At 41.8% G+C, this 21,679-nt stretch overlaps 2 protein-coding genes across 2 annotated transcripts; both read right to left on the reverse strand.

Moving 5' to 3' along the window:
• Positions 1-4,323: 4,323 nt before the first annotated feature.
• On the reverse strand, positions 4,324-5,351 carry LOC116570900 (olfactory receptor 1L6). The gene has a single exon (XM_032308518.1). The coding sequence runs from the start codon at positions 5,254-5,256 to the stop codon at positions 4,324-4,326; it is 933 nt and encodes a 310-aa protein (XP_032164409.1). The 5' UTR covers positions 5,257-5,351.
• Positions 5,352-19,807: 14,456 nt separating this feature from the next.
• On the reverse strand, positions 19,808-20,826 carry LOC116570901 (olfactory receptor 1L4). Its single transcript, XM_032308519.1, has one exon. The coding sequence runs from the start codon at positions 20,738-20,740 to the stop codon at positions 19,808-19,810; it is 933 nt and encodes a 310-aa protein (XP_032164410.1). The 5' UTR covers positions 20,741-20,826.
• Positions 20,827-21,679: the final 853 nt, after the last annotated feature.

The raw sequence follows: 21,679 nt of genomic DNA on the forward strand, positions 1-21,679 counted from the left end.
CTCATACATTCACAAATCCCCTAATTATCAACAGCCCCATCCAAGTGCTAGAGTTGCATTAATTGATGAACCAACACATCATCATCACTCCAATCCATAACTTACATTAGGGTTCACTCTTAGTGTTGTACATTCTTTGGGTTTTGACAGATGTCTACTGACAACATTATAGTATCATAGAGAATAGTTTCTGGGGCCCTAACATCTTTGGTGTTCTACCTATGCTCTGGAAACTACAGATCCTTTACAGTCTCCCTCACTTTTCCTTTTCCAAATATTACAGAATAGAATAATATAGCATTGAGCCTTTTCAGATTGGCTTCTTTCATTAATATGCATATAAGGTTGCTCCATGTGTTTTTCAGATTTGATGGCTCATTTATTATTGTACTGAATAATAATTTCATGGTCTGGATATACCACTTTGTTTATCCACTCACCTACTGAAGATACATATTCAAAAATAGCTTGAGATAATTTTCCTGTTACATGGGGGGTGCAAAAATCTTATTCTGCCACCTGATGCAGTCTTCTGTGCTGTGTATGGTGCTTCAGTTCAGAAGCCTGACCTCTATCCCAGGTTCCCAGCTTTACGGTGGCTCCAGGAGGGGTCTCTGTATGGGTACTGTCTTCTACTTTGCCAGTGAGGTGGAGTAGTCCTCTGACTTGCCAAAATCACTGTTAAGTTAGGGTTGGAGTGGAAGCCCTTCTTTTGGTTCCTTACCTGGTTTCTGATTCCTACGCTGCCTCTGATTTAAGTAGCAGCTCTCCCACCTCACTAACAAGGGGCAGTTGTTCGTTGGGTTATGGTGGGGCTTGGTGGTGGATGGATTGGTTTAGGGGAATCGAAAAATCCCAAGGCATTCTGCTAGGAATCTGAGAGCTGACCATGGTAAAACAAGTTTGGGACCAGATCCCTAGTTTTTTGATGGCCATGGGGACCTGGTTGGTTTCACCTACATCTTTTGAACTTCTCAGTTCCATTAAACACTGATTATTTCCATTTTGTGCAGGAAGAGCAGGGTTACCTATGGTGCAGAAGAGTAGGACTCTGACTCAGATGAACTGAGTTTCTGGGTATATCCCTAAGAATTTCTTTATGGCATGTGCCTGAAATTCCTGATATAGTCAGAGACAGTGACCTCTAGAACACATCTCCTGTCCTGTAGAACACATGCAGTGGCTGTGGACAAGCTTGGTGGTATTTTTATTTAGAATTGCACACCAGGTTCATCCTAACTAGCTCGCTTGGTTGTTCCATTTGTAAGTTCTGCTGATGGACATCTGCTGGAGATTGCTTGGCAGGGAGGAAATTCTTCTGCTGTGGGCGGTGGGGGTGGGTGGGTGGAATATATCCATATCTTCATCTCTTGAAATTTCTTCTACTCTTGGATTATATGACTACTCCTTTTCTGTCCTTTTTGTTAATGTCTTCTCTATCAGACTCTTCAATGTCAGAAATATGCAGCATTCTTTTCTAGGTCATCCTCAGCATTCATGTTTCACACCCTTCCTAGTTTATGTCACACACTCTGATTAAAAGGCAAAGTATGTTCAAGGAATTAAATTTTTCTTAGTTTAGTATTGAGCAAAATCTCCAGCATTTACATATATTTATATATATAAAATGAGCTTGCAGTAGAAGTGCCTGATACATTTCCCTTCACAGTTTCTTCATCAAACAACATGTTTCTGGTATTATCCCACTGTTGAATTCAACCAACATCACAGGTTATCTGTCTATATGGTGGGAGGGGGAGCTGTCGAGGGTTTTCCTGGTCTGCTCCCAAGGGCCACGTAGAAGTAGTTCACCTGACTTGGCAAGGTGTTCAGAAGGCATACTTAGACCTTTGCTCTGACTATATGTACTCCAGAAGGGATTTATTCCATTCTTACTGATGTTGATTAGCAAATTTCCAAGTTCACCCTAGGCTCCTTTGTTTGGATAGCAAAACTTTGATTAAGGTTTTTCAATACTACCTACAAACATCAGCTCACTCTTCGGAAGGATGGCAGGATATCTTATGGAAAGTGCTTCCTATTCTGACAGAGACAGCACTCTAGCTATGACTGAAAAGGTTAGGACTAACCTGGGGGCCAGACTGGTACATATTGGTAAATTTACCCCAATGTGTTACCTCATTGTCACTTGTCATGTACTTTATGGAATACCTGTAGGATTACACCTAGAAGATCTTCATTTCTTTTTTTAAGAAAAAATTTATTTATTTATTTGAGAGAGAGAGCAGGAGCAGAGGGGCAAAGGGAGGGGGACAAGCTGATTCCCTACCAAGCAGGGAGCTGAACATGGGTCTCTATCCCAGGGTTGTGGGCTCATGATGGGAGCCGAAGGCAGATGCTTAAGCAGCTGAACCACCCAGGTGCCCCAAAGATCTTGATTTCTTAATGACTATGTGATATTGAGAAAAAGGAGTCTGGGACTGATGGCATAGGGGACTCATAAAAAAGCTATGTTTGGTTTCCGGGGACCAAATGACTTACTTACATTTAGAAGTACTCGAAAGTATAATTAATGAATTTATGTATTCCATATATGCCAGGCATTTTTTGCTTTTAAAAATTAGTTGAGTATACTTTGGTCCAATTGATAGCACAAGAATAGAGGAAGTAGGAAGAGTTCAAACATTGTGGGCAAGCATCCCAAAACTGAGTGACGGGTGGGAGATAGTGTTGCAAGACAGGTATGCCCGTAAAATATGAAGGCAAATGTAACTTGAGTTTGTTTTTGAGATTGCTGGTTGCTTTCTGATCACTGGAGAGAACACAGTGACAGCAGTGGCTGGGGCCTTAATGTGGAGCCCTAAGTTTTCCCTGTGTTCCATTAGGTCCATCATAGACCTCTGGTTATATCATTATCGACAAAAGTCTGATATTCAAGTTAAGCTCCTGCCTTCAACAAACTTGTGATTTAATTGAGGCCAGATTACACAGGCAGTGTAGAATCTTCTGTTCTTTTTTTATTGAAATTGATAATCAGGGACAACTGATTAAGCAACAAATACCCAGTTGTGTATTAGTGTGTAATTATTGTTGTGTAGTAGTCATTAAATCTGTTCACTCAGTCCTTTTGGGTCTCCATTTGACAGATACACTGCTGAATTATGCTTCCTGATTCCCTTGAGTTTGGAATGGGTTACGAGATTAGTTGTTGACACTAAGTTGTGGTCACAAGTGGTATGAGTCGCATCTATTCACATCTAGACCAGAGGATTCAGATGCCAGTGCAAAATCTTCAAGTTTTCTGCAGCTTCTGATAGAATGATAGTGGTGTCTGCTCCATTAGCTTGGTCCTTGCATGTTTAAAATGAGTAGCACCCTATGCTTTTCAATGGTGAACCTGCAATGTCAGTATGAAATAAATACTTCGTGTCAAGGTAACGATTTTGACATTGTTTCTTCAGCACAATGAGCTTATCCTGATGGTCACACATTGCTTTTTTCCAGGATATAAAGGACATTCGAGAGGCCATCCGGGCCATGTGGACAAACAGAGAATTAAGAGGGAAAGGAAAAGGAGTCAAGTGCTGAGAGTTCATTGTGAGGACACCTTGGTGTTGAGTGGGGGAGACTACATCTGCTTTGAAGATTCTCCACCTTTCCAGCCTTCCATGCTCTCTGTTCTCAAACTGAACAAGCCTCCCAGGGCTTCCCACTGTCCCTCAAACACATTCCAGTGTTTATTGCTTCTTCCTCTTTGTGTGGGTCCCACTATTTGGAATACTCTGCCATTTCCTGCTGTATTGAACTTTTGTTTTTTAAAATCAATCCATCCTTTTTCAAAAAAATTATTATTATTGTTTATTATGTTATGTTAGTCACCATACAGTACATCATTAGCTTTTGATGTAGTATACCCAGATTCATTGTTTATGTTAAGGACAGTCTTAGAAACATAATTGCAAGAAGTTTTCCCCAATTGCTACCAAATTCATGTAACTTCTTCATCTCAAAACCAACAGGGCTTTGTACTTTCTTGAGTACTAGCCAAAATCTAGCCCATCGAAGAGGTATTTGAAAATAGCTTTGTTCCACTTAAATATAGCTTTATTTATATACATGGCAGAAACAGCTTTCCTGAAATGTGGATTCCTAGCAGTACTTGGCTTGGGATTGCCCATGTAATTGGTCAAAGTCATTGATAGAACAAAGTGCCCTAACTTCTAGGTCAGGGCTCTTTTTGTTTTCCAGAAGTACCTGCTATGACCTGTTTGGGTCCCATGGGAAACATGGGTAGGAGGGAAAGATAATGTGATCATCTCTTGGGTCATCTCCCAATTAAGGTGTTCCATCTATTTTTTCTTTCTACAAGTGAATTCTGTCCCTTAATTTCCTCAAACCCCTCTTCATATCTTTGTTCCTCAGGCTATAGATAAAGGGGTTCAGCATGGGTGTCACTACTGTGTACATGACTGTGGCTACCCGGTCCTTCACCACTGAGTACATGGACAGGGGCCTAAAGTAGACGTAGATGATACTCCCATAGAACAAGGCCACGACAGTGAGGTGGGAGCCACAGGTGGAGAAGGCCTTCCACTTGCCAGCCGCAGAGGGAATTCTGAGCACAGTGATGATGATTCGCAGGTAGGAGAAGAGGATGCACAGGAAGGGGGTAGCGACGACAGCCAGGGTCTCGGTCATGACCACTATCTGGCTGGAGGATGTGTCAGAGCAGGATAGTTTTAGCACAGGCTGGGTATCACAAAAGAAGTGCTTGATGACATGGGAGGCACAGAAGGACAGGCGGGACATGAGTAGCACCCGGAGCAGGGAGTGCAGGTGGGAGATGGTGCAAGAAGCCAGCAGCATGAGGTGGCAACGCCGTGGGTTCATGACCACATCATAATGGAAGGGGTTGCAGATGGCTACCAGCCGGTCTATGGCCATAGAGGCCAACAGGTAGCTGTCAGTGTTCCCACAGGCCATGAAGAAGTACATCTGGACCAGGCAACCCACGAAGGAGATAGCCTTGGTCTCTGATAGTAAATTTGCCAACATCTTGGGCATAATGACTGTTGTGAAGCAGATATCTGTGAAGGACAGGTTGCTGAGGAAAAAGTACATAGGGGTATGGAGTCGGGAGTCAGAATGTATGGCCAGAATGATGAGTATGTTGCCCATGACAGTGACGAGGTACATAATGAAGAAGATGGCAAAGAGTGGTTTCTGTAGCTGAGGGTTGGAAGAGATGCCCAGGAGGATAAAGCCTGAGTCGCTGCTGTAGTTCTTTGTCTCCATGTCTGTGCCTTCGTGGACAGGGTGTGGAGAAGCAGTTGGAGAGACGTGAAGGGCGATTTCATCAAGTCACCTTCCTCCCTAATCTCCAGCCTATGGAAAAATCCTTCTGCTTTGCTAGAATTTTGAAGGGCATTTACTTTAAGAAACTACTGGGAAGACAGAGTAAAATCCAACACGGAAAAAATAAAGAAAATTCTAATCTGCTTTCTCAATAAGAAGCTAAAGGTTTATCCCAAGTGTCTTAGGAATCTCCATAGCCTAACATGTGTGAGTTATTCTCAGTTCTCTTTTTAAATATTCTTCTTAGGTTGTTTCTTGACCATCTGCTTATTCACCCCCCCCCCCTTTTTCCCTTCATGTTCCAGGGAAGAAGCTATTGGGTTTTGCCTGGAGTCAGTATACTTTCATTGAAGGCATATCCATGAATTGTGTCCTCTCCCAAGGATTCTGTCCTACTCTTTAGAGCAGAGGTGGTGGCTGTGGTAATGGGAATAGGATAAAAGTGAGCATCAGTGACATCGGTGCTCCTTGGTATCCACAGAAATTAGATGAGCTTTGCCTAAGTCTTCATAGCATAATCTGCTTCATGCTTCATGTTTATTTAAGTTTTTTTTTTTCTAAAATGCTCTGGATACATAAGGATTTTGTTTCAGGGCTGCCAGTCATAATAGGAATACCACCATGAAAAGTTTACATTACTGAGCTAAAATTTTAAAGTATATATCTTTCTGATTAAACAACTATGAGATCCTTATTCTCAACATTCAAATATCATTGGAATAGAAAGCTTTCAACATTAAGTCCCTTCCTTACCAATATCATTGATAAGAAACACACATTAAAAGTTATGGTCATTTTGTGAGGTGCTGGAGGTCTTAACTAACCCTACTGTGGTATCATTTCCAAATTTGTATGTGTATCAAGTCCTCATGTTGTACACCTTAAACTTACAGAATATTTCATGTCCATTACACCTCAGTAAAACTGGAGAGAGAAGTCGATTTTCTCAATTAATAACATCCAGTGTGCCTATAATAACACCCAAGGGCATTTTTAATGGGAGTTGAGAAGGTCATTGTAAAACTCATCTAGAGGAGGAAATGGCTATAGAAAGACAAGATAATTTTTGAAAAGATTGGAATAATGGCAGAGAAGTTTTCTAACCAAAACTCAAAGCATGTAATAATGAAACACAGTAAGATAATGTTATACACAGAGAAAAACTGATGAGGGGTCAACTTTAAGAACTCTATATACCTGTACTTGGACATGTATATAGACCTTGAACTATGTGCTACTTCATATAAAACGTTTATTTCATAATGATGAAAAATGGATGACATACTATATACGATACTTGATATTATGGTAATTGTATCTTTAGAAAAGATAAGGCTAGATTTCTATCTAACACACATAGAAATAAATCCCATATGAATGAATGAACTAAAAGGAAAAATATCCAAACTGTGAAGTAAGTATTAGCCAAAAAACAGTGTATATTTAGTGGTCTCAGAACAGGGATAGTATTCCAATGAAGAAAAAATGTAGAGGCTTAATAACAAAATACTGTACTCAAAAATGTGAAAATTATACCAAAAGAGATAATACATAAAGCTAAACTTTACAGTAATCACTCAAAAAAGTATCTTCATCACATTTACCAAAACCATGGAGAAAATGTCCAGCTTCTTTAGTAACCAGAAAACACACATTTGACTGAAATACAGTTTTTATCCTTTGGATGGTCAGTGCAGTTTCTTTTTAACATACATTTAGAAAAAGAGCCTGACATGTACTGATAAAGAGAGGGTATAATCACTATACCCTTTCTGGTAATCTCTATCAGAATTGAATGTACATTTATTTATTGAATAATTACCCTTACAGAAATCTAGTCTGTAGAGAGAGTAGTACATGTGTAGCACAAAGATGTGTATACCTTTTTATCTTATTATTTTAGCATTGCTTTAATGTCAAACAAAACACTATAAACAAACAAAACACTCCCAAGAGAAACATCCTAAGTACCCACAACAGGTGAATTATTAGAGCATTTTATAATGCATTCTCTTCACTCATAAAGAAATAATGTGGCTCATGTCAGCCAACATTTATTAGTATATGTCACACAGTGAGCTGAGTGCTTGGCATGTCTTTTTTCTTTCTTTCTTTAAATTTAAAGTCAGTTAGCTGACATAGAGTACATCATTAGTTTCAGATGTTGTGTTCAGCAACTCATCAGCTGCCTATGTGCTCATCACATCATGTGCCTTATGTTACACACTGAGCTAAGTGCTTGGCATGCCATTTTTCATTTTATTTTCTCCAAATACCAAGAGATAGGCATTATTATTATCCCTATTTAACCGATAAAAAATAGAATTGAACAAAGTTAAGTGACCAGATCCCATAGTTAGTAAGTGGTAGAGCAGGAATTCTTTTCTTCTCTTCTAATTTATTTTATTTATTTTTGAAAGAGAGAGAGTACAGGCACACACTGGCACAGGTGAGGGGCCAGAGGGAGAGAAAGAGAGAGAGAATCTCAATTAGACTCCCTGGTTGAAGTCAGGTTTGATCCTGACCCTGATACCATGACCCGAGCTGAAAATCAAGGGTCAGATGCCTAACTAGCTGAGCCACCCAGGCACCCCACAGAGCTGGGATTTTTAATTCAGGCAATCTGATGGCAGAGGAGAAGCCATTTATTGTTAAGCTATATTACCAAGGTTACACTATTGTCCATGATATTTTGTTAAAAGCAGGTTGAGGAATGATATATATATAGAATAATCCCTTTTTTGTGAAGCAAAATTCTTTCTTTATGTGTTGTGTTTGTCATGGCTTGTGTGTTTACTTATGTGTGGCTTCCTTCTGAAGTGAGATTGAAGGCATGCAGTGAGGAGTTCCTTCCATGTTTCACTTTTTATTTTATTGTTCATATTTGAAAATATTGGACATCTATTTCTTTATATTAATTGTACATCCAAAACTGAAAGTTCCCTATACCTCCAGTTTTCAGAGAGCTAGAGTTGTGTGCATATTTCAAAGTTTTTTTTTTTCTCTGCATAGATCTAGGCAAATGCTATATACAATAATGTGGTCCGTGTGTCCATGATGCTTTTTTCCCCACAGTTGGTGTTACAGAGGATATTTGTGTGTGTGTGTGTGTGTGTGTGTGTGTTGCACTCATGAGACAGTTTCTCTGGTATCGAATGCATCCTGAGATGTGGAAGGCTGAGTTGGAGTGTATGAACTTTGAATGTTTTAATAAACACTCCCAATCTAAAACACATACACCTTTCATCCCACTGTTGGGCAGGGTATTCATTTGACTCTCTGGACTTTTTCTCCATCTCCTTCACCATGTCTTTCAGCCTCACTGCTAGCACGTTGTTTTCCCTGGTAGTGAATGGCCGTCTGATACTCTTTGGGCTTGCACCTGGAATTCCCCAGATCTAGGCAGTATTTCTCAGGGGCAGTAGTTACCCCCATCCCACTGAGCTGATAAAATTGTGTATTTCCTTATGCCTTGGGCAAGTCACTGTCTCCCTAGAGCTGTCAGTAAGATGTGCTGGTGCTACTTTCTGTCCTGCTACTCCTGTCATCTGGACGCTCTAATGCCCCTTAATATACGCATATACCTGTGATACCATCACATTAAGTTGCATTAAATATGAGCAGTTTTTTGGTTTATCAATTATACCTTAATAAGGGTATAGAAAAAAGAAGGAGAAGGGGAAGGGAAGGGATAGAGGGAGGGAGTGAAGGGGGAAGAAATGGGGGAGGGGAGAGGGAGGAAGAACAGGAGGCTAAGAAGGAGAGGAAAAAGAAAAGGCACCCCACAGCCTGTTATCTCTGCAGACTTACCCACACGGGTAATGATAAGAGGATTCTGCCCATTTGGAGGTCCCTAAATACTTCCAAAAGCAGAGCTGAAAAGACTTCAGTGATTCTGACTGCTGTTGAGAAGTTGGTTGAGAAGTCTCTGCGTCTTAAGTCTGTGAGTCTCAAGGATGAGAGCTCCACTTACTTGCAATACTTGTTTGCTGCCGCCAGGGGGACCGTCGGTAGGAGATAACTTGAGCTGTCTAGTGCAAGATACACATCCTGCCTATCCTGAGATTTTTTTTTTTAATTTTTAAATTTATTTTCAGCGTAACGGTATTCATTGTTTTTGCAACACACCCAATGCTCCATGCAATCCGTGCCCTCTCCATTACCCACCACCTGTTTCCCCCAACCTCCCACCCCCTGCACCTTCAAAACCCTCAGATTGTTTTTCAGAGTCCATAGTCTCTCATGGTTCACCTCCCCTTCCAATTTCCCTCAACTCCCTTTTCTTCTCTAACTCCCCTTGTCCTCCATGCTATTTGTTATGCTCCACAAATAAGTGAAACCATGTGATAATAAACAACATGTGTTGGAGGGGATGTGGAGAAAGGGGAACCCTCTTTCACTGTTGGTGGGGAATGTAAGTTGTTGCAGCCTCTTTGGAGAACAGTGTGGAGATTCCTCAAAATTAAAAATAGAGCTTCCCTATCACCCTGCAATTGCACTACTGGGTATTTACCCCAAAGATACAGATGTAGTGAAAAGAAGGGCCATATGTACCCCAATGTTTATAGTAACAATGGCCATGGTCGCCAAACTGTGGAAAGAACCAAGATGCCCTTCAATGGACGAATGTATAAGGAAGATGTGGTCCATATACACTATGGAGTATTATGCCTCCATCAGAAAGGACGAATACCCAACTTTTGTAGCAACATGGATGGGACTGGAAGAGGTTACGCTGAGTGAAATAAGTCAAGCAGAGAGTCGATTATCCTGAGATTTTGATATGAAAATGCAGTGTTAACAAATGATTCTAGTAGAATTTGCAAATGAAGTGCTTGTGTCTCCTTAAAAATTTAGCCTTTAAAATTTTTTTATAAAAGGGGGTGTGTGCCTGGGTGGTTCTGTCAGTTTAGCCTCTGACTCTTGGTTTTGGTTCAGGTCATGATCTCTGGGTGGTGACATCTATCCCGGCATTGAGCTCTGTGCTTTGTGCGGAGTCTGCTTGAGATTCTCTCTCCCCTTTTCCTCTACATGCAACCCCCCCAATAAATAAATAAATCTTAAAAAAATAGTTTGGCCTCCCTATCCCATCAATGCTGGTTTTCCCTGACCCACCTAAGGGGGATGTAGGAAGAGGCTTCCTCACAACTCTTGGGATGAATAGGAAGCACCATGGGTCTTGATTCACAGTCAATTTAAGAGTAAAAATGGAAGGTCTTTTCATTTCTTTCAAAAGCACAATTACCATAATGTCATTGGATTCCATGCCTTCTTAAGCTTATGTTATTTACATACATTATTTCACCACCTTCTCATTGTGTAAATGAGATGATAGGTGCAAAAACATTTTGACATGGTGTAGCACCATGTAAATGAAAGTTTTTATGGTTAGTAGTAAAACATATTATGTTCCCGCCCCCCCCGAAAAAAAAAGTTGAGTGGAAGAGTTAGGTGAAGCTTTCTACAGGTGTTAAGTATGATTGCTCATATAATAAGTCTGAGAATGACATTTAATTTAATTTATTTACTTTAGATTTATTTACCCTTGAGAGAGAGAGAGAGAATGAGGAGGGGCAGACTGGGAATCTCAAGCTGACTCCCCTGACTGAAAGCCAGTCGTGGGGCTCTCAGTTCATGAGCTGAGCTCAAACCAAAATTCTGTTGCTTAATGGACTGAGCCACCCAGACACCCCAAGAAATGACATTTTAATGATGGCGCTGATGCTCAGTTAGTGGTGGGAAGGACCAGGAGGGACTTAGGGTGTTTCTAAGACTTTAAAATTATGCTTTCCCACTTTTAAAGGTATTTACTCCTTTCCCTTTTAGATGGGAAATAAAAATTATTCCTCTGCTTCACAACTTCCTCTATTGGCATTTCCCACTTTGTGGGCATCTGTCGTCTTGGATTGGTATTCCCTCCATGCTTCCTCACCACTGATGCAGGGCCCTTCTCCTAGCTGCCAAGCCACTTCAAATCTGGGCCTACAGACTTGGAGTACAGCATTTCCTTCCTAGACAGGACATAAAAGTGCTTGGTGTGTAATGTGCTGGTGAAAGCTGCCCATCATCCACACTCCTGCTCCTGTGAATGAGCAAGCACAGCTGGGAAGTGACTTAACCAGAGAAGGTGCAGCTACGCTTTCTTGGGAAGGTTCTGGGCTTAGCACTTGTCCACTGACTCCTCACACTAGCACCGTGTTGTTAGAAGCATTGCTTTCCTCTTTATAGAAAAAGAGACTGACGTTCAGAGAGCCACACAGCTATTAAGTGGCATAGCTGAGACTGAAAGCCAGGTAGGTTCGATTTCAAATTGTGTCTTTTCCACACTAAACAATGCTATGACACCTGTTCCCCCAAAACATGCACGTGTGGTTGAGAATGATGCTGGCATGTCCTCTCTAACAGAAGTCCTCTTACTTTCCAGTGTCTCATGCCTCCTGCTGACCCACTCCTCCTCCTCCCTCCACTGGGCCCACTCAGTGGAATCTTTCAATTTCCTTCTTTCCTACTGCCCTTACTGCCTCCCACTCTATTGACACCAAATGCTCCCCCCTCTTCCTTACCTTTAGAGAGGAATGGTTGCAGGGGACTCTGGACCTCAGTTCTGTCAGATTCTGAGAAAATAGCAACTCTCCTTTTTCAGCATCATTACCTGACTTAGAGTGTCTCCTGGGTCAGGTTTTTAGAACCCAGTCTCTCCCTTGACCACCTTCTTCCCACACTCAGCAGAAGGACAAACAGATGCAGAGCACCTTGAGCAGATGCATCCTGCGTGGGGGTCCTGCAGAGCCCTTTCCAGGCATGGTCCTTGTCTGTTTAGTTCTGTGAAATTTCTCCTTTATGCCTAGTTTTCACTCCTGTATCAGATTAGAGCTTGACCCAGCCATTCCCAGCTGTTAAAGTGTAGCTTCCAAGGCAAGAGGACATTGGGAAGATGCCTTCTGGATTCTTTTTCGTGAATAATTATCTTCTGATGGACCAGAAGTGCTGAAAGTGGGGAAGTGGGACTTTTGCTGAAACCCAGTCTGGTGTGACCCTCTGCTGAGCTGTCAGTGCTTCACCCACATGTCTCCTAGGGGAGGCACCCACTTCATCACAGCCCTTCCTGGCCATCTTCTCAGTCAGGGTACTGTAATAGCTATCAGTGACATGGTGCTCGTATGTGCCAGACACTGCTTTACACACTTGACATACATAAACCATTTAGTTTTTACTAAAAACAGCCCTTTTCACAGATAAGGAAAGTGAGGCACAAGGAACTGAAGTGACTTACCTAAGTCCACACAGCTAGAAGGGGGTGGAGTCCAGCTTGAGAATGTGTGCTCTTGTCTCCTGCATTATGCTTTCTCGTTCACTAGATTTCCTGCTGACCTAGTTTCTCAGAGGAGGTAAGTCTGAGGCTCTTGGTTTGTGTGATGTGGGCTGTGCCCCCTAAAGGCAGGGACTGGTGCCTTGCACAGAGTAGGTTCCCCAAAAATGTGTGATGTATGATCAAAAAGGGATGAGAGAGAGAGAGAGATGAAATCTGTTGGCTTTTGAGATGGAGGAGAGAAGGTAGGATTAGGAAAAGGGAGGAAGGTCATCTGAAGAGGTTGACACCCAGTGTCTGTTGCCAAATCCCTCCGCCTGCCTACCTGTGGGCCTGACAGAGGAGGTTCATGCCGGGGGTTGCCAGGGAGTTAAGATCAGGCTCTGAATCTCTGAGGGAGCAGGCCAAGGCAGGTGTAGATCTACTCTCAGAAAAGTGCTCTCTCTTCTCTTTACCTTACCGTGGGTGTTGGTGATGGAAAGGGAGACCTAGGAGCCTGTCCTTTGTGAATGCCAGAGCCCTGGGGGCATTGCCCCTGTGGTCTTCCCAGGAGAGAAGAACATTCCTGACGTCCTCACTGACTCTGTGTTCAGGAGCTTGGTGGGAACCTGGGCTCTAGAGGGGTAGCCTCATATCCTCAGGAAGGGAATTAGGGCCATGCAGCAATAGGGATGGAGGTTTTCATGCACCTATATGGGAAGTATGTACATGAACATGTGAGTTCATGCACACATGCATGCTCTCCATTTATTCATGGGCTCCTATGCACATCTGTGTGTAGACTTATGTGCGCCTACCTGGAAGGAGAGGGGATGGCATCTGACATCTCCAAAGTTCTGTGTGTGCATGCATACCGTGTCTAGGTGCAGGTGTGTATTCTGGGGAAGGGATTAAGATGTGGGTTCTGAAATACTTCAAGCAGAGAGAGTCAATTATCATATGGTTTCACTTATTTGTGGAGCATAACAAATAGCATGGAGGACATGGGGAGATAGAGAGGAGAAGGGAGTTGGGGGAAATTGGAGGGGGAGGTGAACCATGAGAGACTATGGACTCTGAAAAACAATCCGAGGGTTTTGAAGGGGCGGGGTGTGGGTGGTAGGGGTACCAGGTGGTGGGTATTAGGGATTGTATGGAGCACTGGGTGTGGTGCAAAAATAATGAATACTGTTATGCTGAAAATAAAAAATAAATTAAAATTCCTTGGAGGGACAATAACGAAAAAAGTTGAGAAATGGTGACATAGTCTAAGATCACATTACCTGTTTCATAACACCATCATACTAATAACTCCTCTTAATGTTTTAGCCAAATAAAATCCTTATAACTGTTAAAAAAAATGTAGGTTCTGGAGCCAGTTAGAGAGATTCAGTTGCTGGCTCTGCCTTGTACAGGCTGTGCAGGTTTTGCAACTTTAGACAGATTTTTTAGTGTTTATTTGAATTCCAGTTAATTAATATACTGTGTAATATTAGTTTCAGGTGTACAAATAGTGATTCAACACTTCCATACAACACCCTGTGCTCACCTCTACAAGTGCTCTCCTTAATCCCCATTGCCTGTTTCCTCCATCCTCCCCTCTGCTAACTTTTCTCTCTAGTAGTTAAGTGTCTGTTTCTTGGTTTGCCTCTCTCTGTTTTCCTTTGCTCATTTGTTTTTTAAAGTTTTACACATGAATGAAATCATATGGTATTTGTGTTTCTCTGAATGACTTACTTAGCATAATGCTCTCTAGCTCCATCCATGTTGTTGCAAATAGAAACATTTCATTCCTTTTGATGGCTGAGTAATATTTCATCACACACACACACACACACACACACGTATGTACCACCTCTTCTTTATCCATTCACCAGTGGATGGGCACTGGGTCTTTTTCCATATTTTGGCTATTTCTGATAATTCTACTATGGACATCAGGGTGCATATATGTCTTTGAATTAGTATCATTTGGGTAAATACCTAGTAGTGCAATTGCTAGATCATAGGGTAGTACTATTTTCAACTTATTGAGGAACCTCCATACTGTTTTTCAGGGTGGCTGCACCAGTTTGCATTCCCATCAACGGTACAAGAGTGTTTCTCTTTCTCCACATCGTCACCGTCACCTGTTGTTTCTTGTGTTGTTGATTATAGCCCTTCTGACTGATGTGAGGTGTTATCTCACTGTGGTTTCAATTTGTTTTTCTCTGAAAATCAATGATGTTGAGCATCTTTTCATGTGTTTGTTGGCCTTCTGTATGTCGTCTTTGGAAAAAATGCCTGTTCATGTCTTCTGCCCATTTTCCAGTTGGATTATTCCTTTTCTGGGTTTTGTTGATTGTTTCCTGATATTCTTTAAACATTTTTTCCTGTAATGGACTTAATTTTTTTTAGAGCAGTTACAGCACCACAGCAAATTAATTACATGGTACAGAGCACTCCTACATACTCAAAGCCCTCATACATTCACAAATCCCCTAATTATCAACAGCCCCATCCAAGTGCTAGAGTTGCATTAATTGATGAACTCCACTAACACATCATCATCACTCCAATCCATAACTTACATTAGGGTTCACTCTTAGTGTTGTACATTCTTTGGGTTTTGACAGATGTCTACTGACAACATTATAGTATCATAGAGAATAGTTATTGTGGCCCTAACATCTTCGGTGTTCTACCTATGCCCTGGAAACTATGGATCCTTTACAGTCTCCCTCACTTTTTCTTTTCCAAATGTTATGTAATGAAATAATAGAGCATTGAGTCTTTTCAGATTGGCTTCTTTCATTAAGCAATATGCATATAAGGTTGCTCCATGTGTTTTTCAGATTTGATGGCTCATTTCTCGTTGTACTGAATAATAATTTCATGGTCTGGATATACCACTTTGTTTATCCACTCACCTACTGAAGATACATATTCAAAAATAGCTTGAAATGATTTTCCTGTTACATGGGGGGTGCAAAAATCTTATTCTGCCACCTGATGCAGTCTTCTGTGCTGTGTATGGTGCTTCAGTTCAGAAGCCTGACCTCTATCCCAGGTTCCCAGCTTTACGGTGGCTCCAGGAGGGGTCTCTGTATGGGTACTGTCTTCTACTTTGCCAGTGAGGTGGAGTAGTCCTCTGACTTGCCAAAATCACTGTTAGGTTAAGGTTGGAGTGGGAGCCCTTGTTATGGTTCCTTACCTGGTTTCTGATTCCTACGCTGCCTCTGATTTAAGTAGCAGCTCTCCCACCTCACTAACAAGGGGCAGTTGTTCGTTGGGTTATGGTGGGGCTTGGTGGTGGATGGATTGGTTTAGGGGAATTGAAAAATCCCAAGGCAGGGGCGCCTGGGTGGCTCAGTGGGTTGAGCCTCAGCCTTTGGCTCGGTCATGATCTCAGGATCCTGGGATCAAGCCCGCTTCCTCCTCTCTCTCTCTCTGCCTGCCTGTCTGCTTTCTTGTAATCTCTGTCTGTCAAATAAATAATAAATAAAATATTTAAAAAATCCCAAGGCATTCTGCTAGGAATCTGAGAGCTGACCATGGTAAAAACAATTTGGGACCAGGTCCCCAGGTTCTTGATGCCCATGGGGACCTGGTTGGTTTCACCTTCATCTTTTGAACTTCTCAGTTCCATTAAACACTGATTATTTCTGCTTTGTGCAGGAAAAGCAGGGTTACCTATGGTGCAGAACAGCAGGATTCTGACTAAGATGAACTGAGTTTCTGGGTACATCCCTAAGAATTTCTTTATGGTGTTTGCCTGAAATTCCTGATACAGTCAGAGACAGTGACCTTCAGAACACATCTCCTGACCTTCAGAACACATGCAGTGGCTGTGGACAAGCTTGGTGGTGTTTATATTTAGAATTGCACACCAGGTTCATCCTAACTAGCTCACTTGGTTGTTCCATGTGTAAGTTCTGCTGATGGACATCTGCTGGAGATTGCTTGGCAGGGAGGAGATTCTTCTGCTGTGGGCAGTGGGGGTGGGTGGGTGGAATATATCCATATCTTCAACTCTTGAAATTTCTTCTACTTTTGGATTATATGACTACTCCTTTTCTGTCCTTTTTGTTAATGTCTTCTCTATCAGACTCTTCAATGTCAGAAATATGCAGCACTATTCTCTAGGTCATCATCAGCATTCATGTTTCACACCCTTCCTAGTTTATGTCACGCACTCTGATTATAAGGCAAAGTATGTTCAAGGAACTAAATTTTTCTTAGTTTAGTATTGAGCAAAATCTCCAGCATTTACATATATTTATATGTATAAAATGAGTCCATAGTGAGTTTGCAGTAGAAGTGCCCGATACATTTCCCTTCACAGTTTCCTCATCAAACAACATGCTTCTGGTATTTCTCCACTGTTGAATTCAACCAGCCTCACAGGTTATCTGTCTATATGGTGGGAGGGGGAGCTGTCGAGGGTTTTCCTGGTCTGCTCCCAAGAGCCAAGTAGAAGTAGTTCACCTGACTTGGCAAGGTGTTCAGAAGGCATACTTAGACCTTTGCTCTGACTATATGTACTCCAGAAGGGATTTATTCCATTTTTACTGATGTTGATTAGCAAATTTCCAAGTTCACCGTAGGTTCCTTTGTTTGGATAGCAAAACTTTGATTAAGGTGTTTCAATACTACCTACCAACATCAGCTCACTCTTCGAAAGGATGGCAGGATATCTTATGGAAAGTGCTTCCCATTCTGACAGAGACAGCACTCTAGCTATGATTGAAAAGGTTAGGACTAACCTGGGGGCCAGACTGGTACAGATTGGTAAATTTACCTTAATGTGTTACCTCATGGTCACTTGTGTAGGATTACAACTAGAAGATCTTCATTTCTTTTTTTAAGAAAGATTTTATTTATTTATTTGAGAGAGAGAGCAGGAGCAGAGGGGCAGAGGGAGGGGACAAGCTGACTCCCTACCAAGCAGGGAGCTGAACATGAGTCTCTATTCCAGGGTTGTGGGCTCATGATGGGAGCCGAAGGCAGATGCTTAAGCAGCTGAACCACCCAGGTGCCCCAAAGATCTTGATTTCTTAATGACTATGTGATATTGAGAAAAAGGAGTCTGGGACTGATGGCATAGGGGACTCATAAAAAAGCTATGTTTGGTTTCCTGAACCAAATGACTTACTTATTATAATTACTTAATTATAATTAATGAATTTGCGTATTCCATATATGCCAGGCATTTTTCACTTTTGAAAGTACTGGACTATACTTGGTTCAAACAAAGGCACAAGAATAGAGGAAGTAGAAAGAACACAAACCTTGTAGGCAAGCATCCCAAAACTGAGTGACAGGCGGGAGATAGTGTTGCAAGACAGGTATGAAGGCAAATGTAATTTGAGTTTGTTTTTGGGATTACTGGTTGCTTTCTGATCACTGGAGAGAACACAGTGGCAGCAGTGGCAGGGGCCTTAATGTGGAGCCCTAGGTTGTCCCTGTGTTCCATTAGGTCCACCATAGACCTCTGGTTATATCATTATTGCCGTAAGTCTGATATTCAACTTAAGTTCCTGCCTTCAAGAAGTTTGTGATTAGTAAAAGTGGGTGGTTGTTCAAATTTGATGACATAATTGAGGCCAGATTCCACAGACAGTGTAGAATCTTATGTTATTTTTGTTACTGAAATTGATAATCAGGGACAACTGATTAAGCAACAAATACCCAGTTTTGTATTAGTGTGTAATTATCATTGTGTAGCAGTCGTTAAATATGTTCATTAGGTCCTTTTGGGCCTCCATTTGACAGATGCACTGTTGAATTGTGCTTTCTGGCTCCCTTGTGTTTGGAACAGGTCATCAGATTAGTTGTTGACACTAAGTTGTGGTCACAAATGTTATGAGTCACATCTAATCACATCTAGACCAGAGTGTTTAGATGCCAGTGCAAAATCTTCAAGTTTTCTGCAGCTTCTGATAGAATGATAATGGTGTCTGCTCCATCAGCATTGGTCCCTGAGTGTTTAAAATGAGCAGTACCCTATGCTTTTCAATGGCGAACATGCAATGTCAATATGAAAGAAATATTTGGTGTCAAGGTACAACGATTATGACATTGTTTCCTCAGCACAATGAGCTTATCCTGATGGACACACATTGCTTTTTTCCAGGATATAAAGGACATTCGAGAGGCCATCATGGCCATGTGGACAAACAGAGAATTAAGAGGGAAGGGAAAAGGAGTCAAGTGCTGAGAGTTCATTGTGAGGACACCTTGGTGTTGAGTGGGGGACACTACATCTGCTTTGAAGATTCTCCACCTTTCCAGCCTTCCATGCTCTCTGTTCTCAAACTGAACAAGCCTCCCAGGGCTTCCCGCTGTCCCTCAAACACATTCCAGTGTTTATTGCTTCTTCCTCTTTGTGTGGGTCCCACTATTTGGAATACTCTGCCATTTCCTGCTGTATTGAACTTTTGTTTGTCAAAATCAATCCATCCTTTTTCTAAAAAATTATTATTTTTTAAATTATGTTATGTTAGTCACCATACAGTATATCATTAGCTTTTGATGTAGTATACCCAGATTCATTGTTTATGTTAAGGATAGTCTTAGAATCATAATTGCAAGACTTTTTCCCCAATCCCTACCAAATACATGTAACTTCTTCTTCTCAAAACCAATAGGACTGAGGCGCCTGGGTGGCTCAGTGGGTTAAAGCCTCTGCCTTTGGCTCGGGTCATGATTCCAGAGTCCTGGGATTGAGCCCCACATCGTGCTCTTGGGTCGGCAAAGAGCCTGCTTCCCCCTCTCCCCTGAACCCACCCCTACCTTCTCTGCCTGCCCCTCTACCTACTTGTGATCTCTGTCTGTCAAATAAATAAAAATCTTTAAAAAAGAAAGAACAATAGAACTTTGTACTTTCTTGTGTATTAGACAAAGTCAAGACCGTAGAAGAGGTATTTGGAGATAGCTTTGTTCCAATTCAATATAGCTTTATTTATATACATGGCAGAAACAGCTTTCCTGAGATATGGATTCTTAGCAGTACCTGGCCTGGGACTGCACATTAAAGTGGTCGAAGTCATTGATAGAAATGAAACCAAATGCCCTAGCTTCTAGGTCAGAGCTGTTACTGTTTTCCAGCACTACCTTCTATGACCTGTTTGGGTCCCATGGGAAATATGGGTAGGAGGGAAAGATAATGTGATCATCTCTTGGGTCATCTCCCAATTAAGGTGTTCCATCTATTTTTTCTTTCTACAAGTGAATTCTGTCCCTTAATTTCCTCAAACCCCTCTTCATATCTTTGTTCCTCAGGCTATAGATAAAGGGGTTCAGCATGGGTGTCACTATTGTGTACATGACTGTGGCTACCCGGTCCTTCACCACTGAGTACATGGACAGGGGCCTAAAGTAGACGTAGATGACACTCCCATAGAACAAGGCCACGACAGTGAGGTGGGAGCCACAGGTGGAGAAGGCCTTCCACTTGCCAGCCGCAGAGGGAATTCTGAGCACAGTGATGATGATTCGCAGGTAGGAGAAGAGGATGCACAGGAAGGGGGTCGCGATGACAGCCAGGGTCTCGGTCATGACCACTATCTGGCTGGAGGATGTGTCAGAGCAGGATAGTTTTAGCACAGGCTGGGTATCACAGAAGAAGTGCTTGATGACATGGGAGGCACAGAAGGACAGGCGGGACATGAGTAGCACCCGGAGCAGGGAGTGCAGGTGGGAGATGGTGCAAGAAGCCAGCAGCATGAGGTGGCAACGCCGTGGGTTCATGACCACATCATAATGGAAGGGGTTGCAGATGGCTACCAGCCGGTCTATGGCCACAGAGGCCAATAGGTAACTGTCAGTATTTGCAAAGGCCATGAAAAAATACATCTGGACCAGGCAACCTACGAAGGAAATAGCCTTGGTCTCTGATAGTAAATTTGCTAACATCTTGGGCACAATAACTGTTGTGAAGCAGATATCTGTGAAGGACAGATTGCTGAGGAAAAAGTACATAGGGGTATGGAGTCGGGAGTCAGAGTGGATAACCAGGATGATGAGTAAATTGCCCATGACAGTGACCAGGTACATGATGAAGAAGATGGCAAAGAGTGGTTTCTGTAGCTGAGGGTTGGAAGAGATGCCCAGGAGGATAAAGCCTGAGTCGCTGCTGTAGTTCTTTGTCTCCATGTCTGTGCCTTCGTGGACCGGGTGTGGAGAAGCAGTTGGAGAGACGTGATAGGTGATTTCATCAAGTCACCTTCCTCCCTAATCACTAGTTGTAAAAATGCCCATTGACAATTGTTCTGATTTTAAAGAGTATTTACTTCAAGACATTCTAGAAAAAGAGAGAATAAAATTCATTAAGAGGGCCAATTCTGAGATTGCACATATAAGTGATATTATATAGTAGCTGTCTTTGTCTGTCTAGCATTATGGCCACAAGTTCCATCCATGTTGTGATTGTCAGGATTTCCTTCTTTTTATTGCTGAGTCTAAAAGAGATTATGCTGAGTGAAATAAGTCAAGCAGAGAGAGTCAATTATCATATGGTTTCACTTATTTGTGGAGCATAACAAATAGCATGGAGAACATGGGGAGTTAGAGAGGAGAAGGGAGTTGGGGGAAATTGGAAGGGGAGGTGAACCATGAGAGACTATGGACTCTGAGAAACAATCTGAGGGGTTTGAAGTGGTGGGGGGGTGGGAGGTTGGGGTACCAGGTGGTGGGTATTATAGAGGGCACGAATTGCATGGAGTACTGGGTGTGGCGAAAAAATAATGAATACTGTTATGCTGAAAATTAATTAATTAATTTAAAAAAATAAAAATAAAATAAAATAAATAAAAAAATAAAAAAGACAAATTCATAGAAAAAGAGAGTATGATTGTGTTTACCAGAGGCTAGGATGGGAGGAGTGGGGACATATCGAACAGAAGGTACAAATTTCCATTTGTAAGGTCAGCAAGTTCTGGAAATCTAATGTAAAGTGTGGTGACAAAAGTTAGTAATATTATATTATATATTTGATATTTGCCTAGAGAGTAGATATTTATTATTTATTTTAGTTGAAATATAATTGACATATGGCATTGTGTAACTTAAGATGTAAAATGTGTTCATTGGATG

The sequence above is a fragment of the Mustela erminea genome, chromosome 12 (genome assembly GCF_009829155.1).
Source record: "Mustela erminea isolate mMusErm1 chromosome 12, mMusErm1.Pri, whole genome shotgun sequence".
Taxonomy (NCBI): Eukaryota; Metazoa; Chordata; class Mammalia; order Carnivora; family Mustelidae; genus Mustela; species Mustela erminea.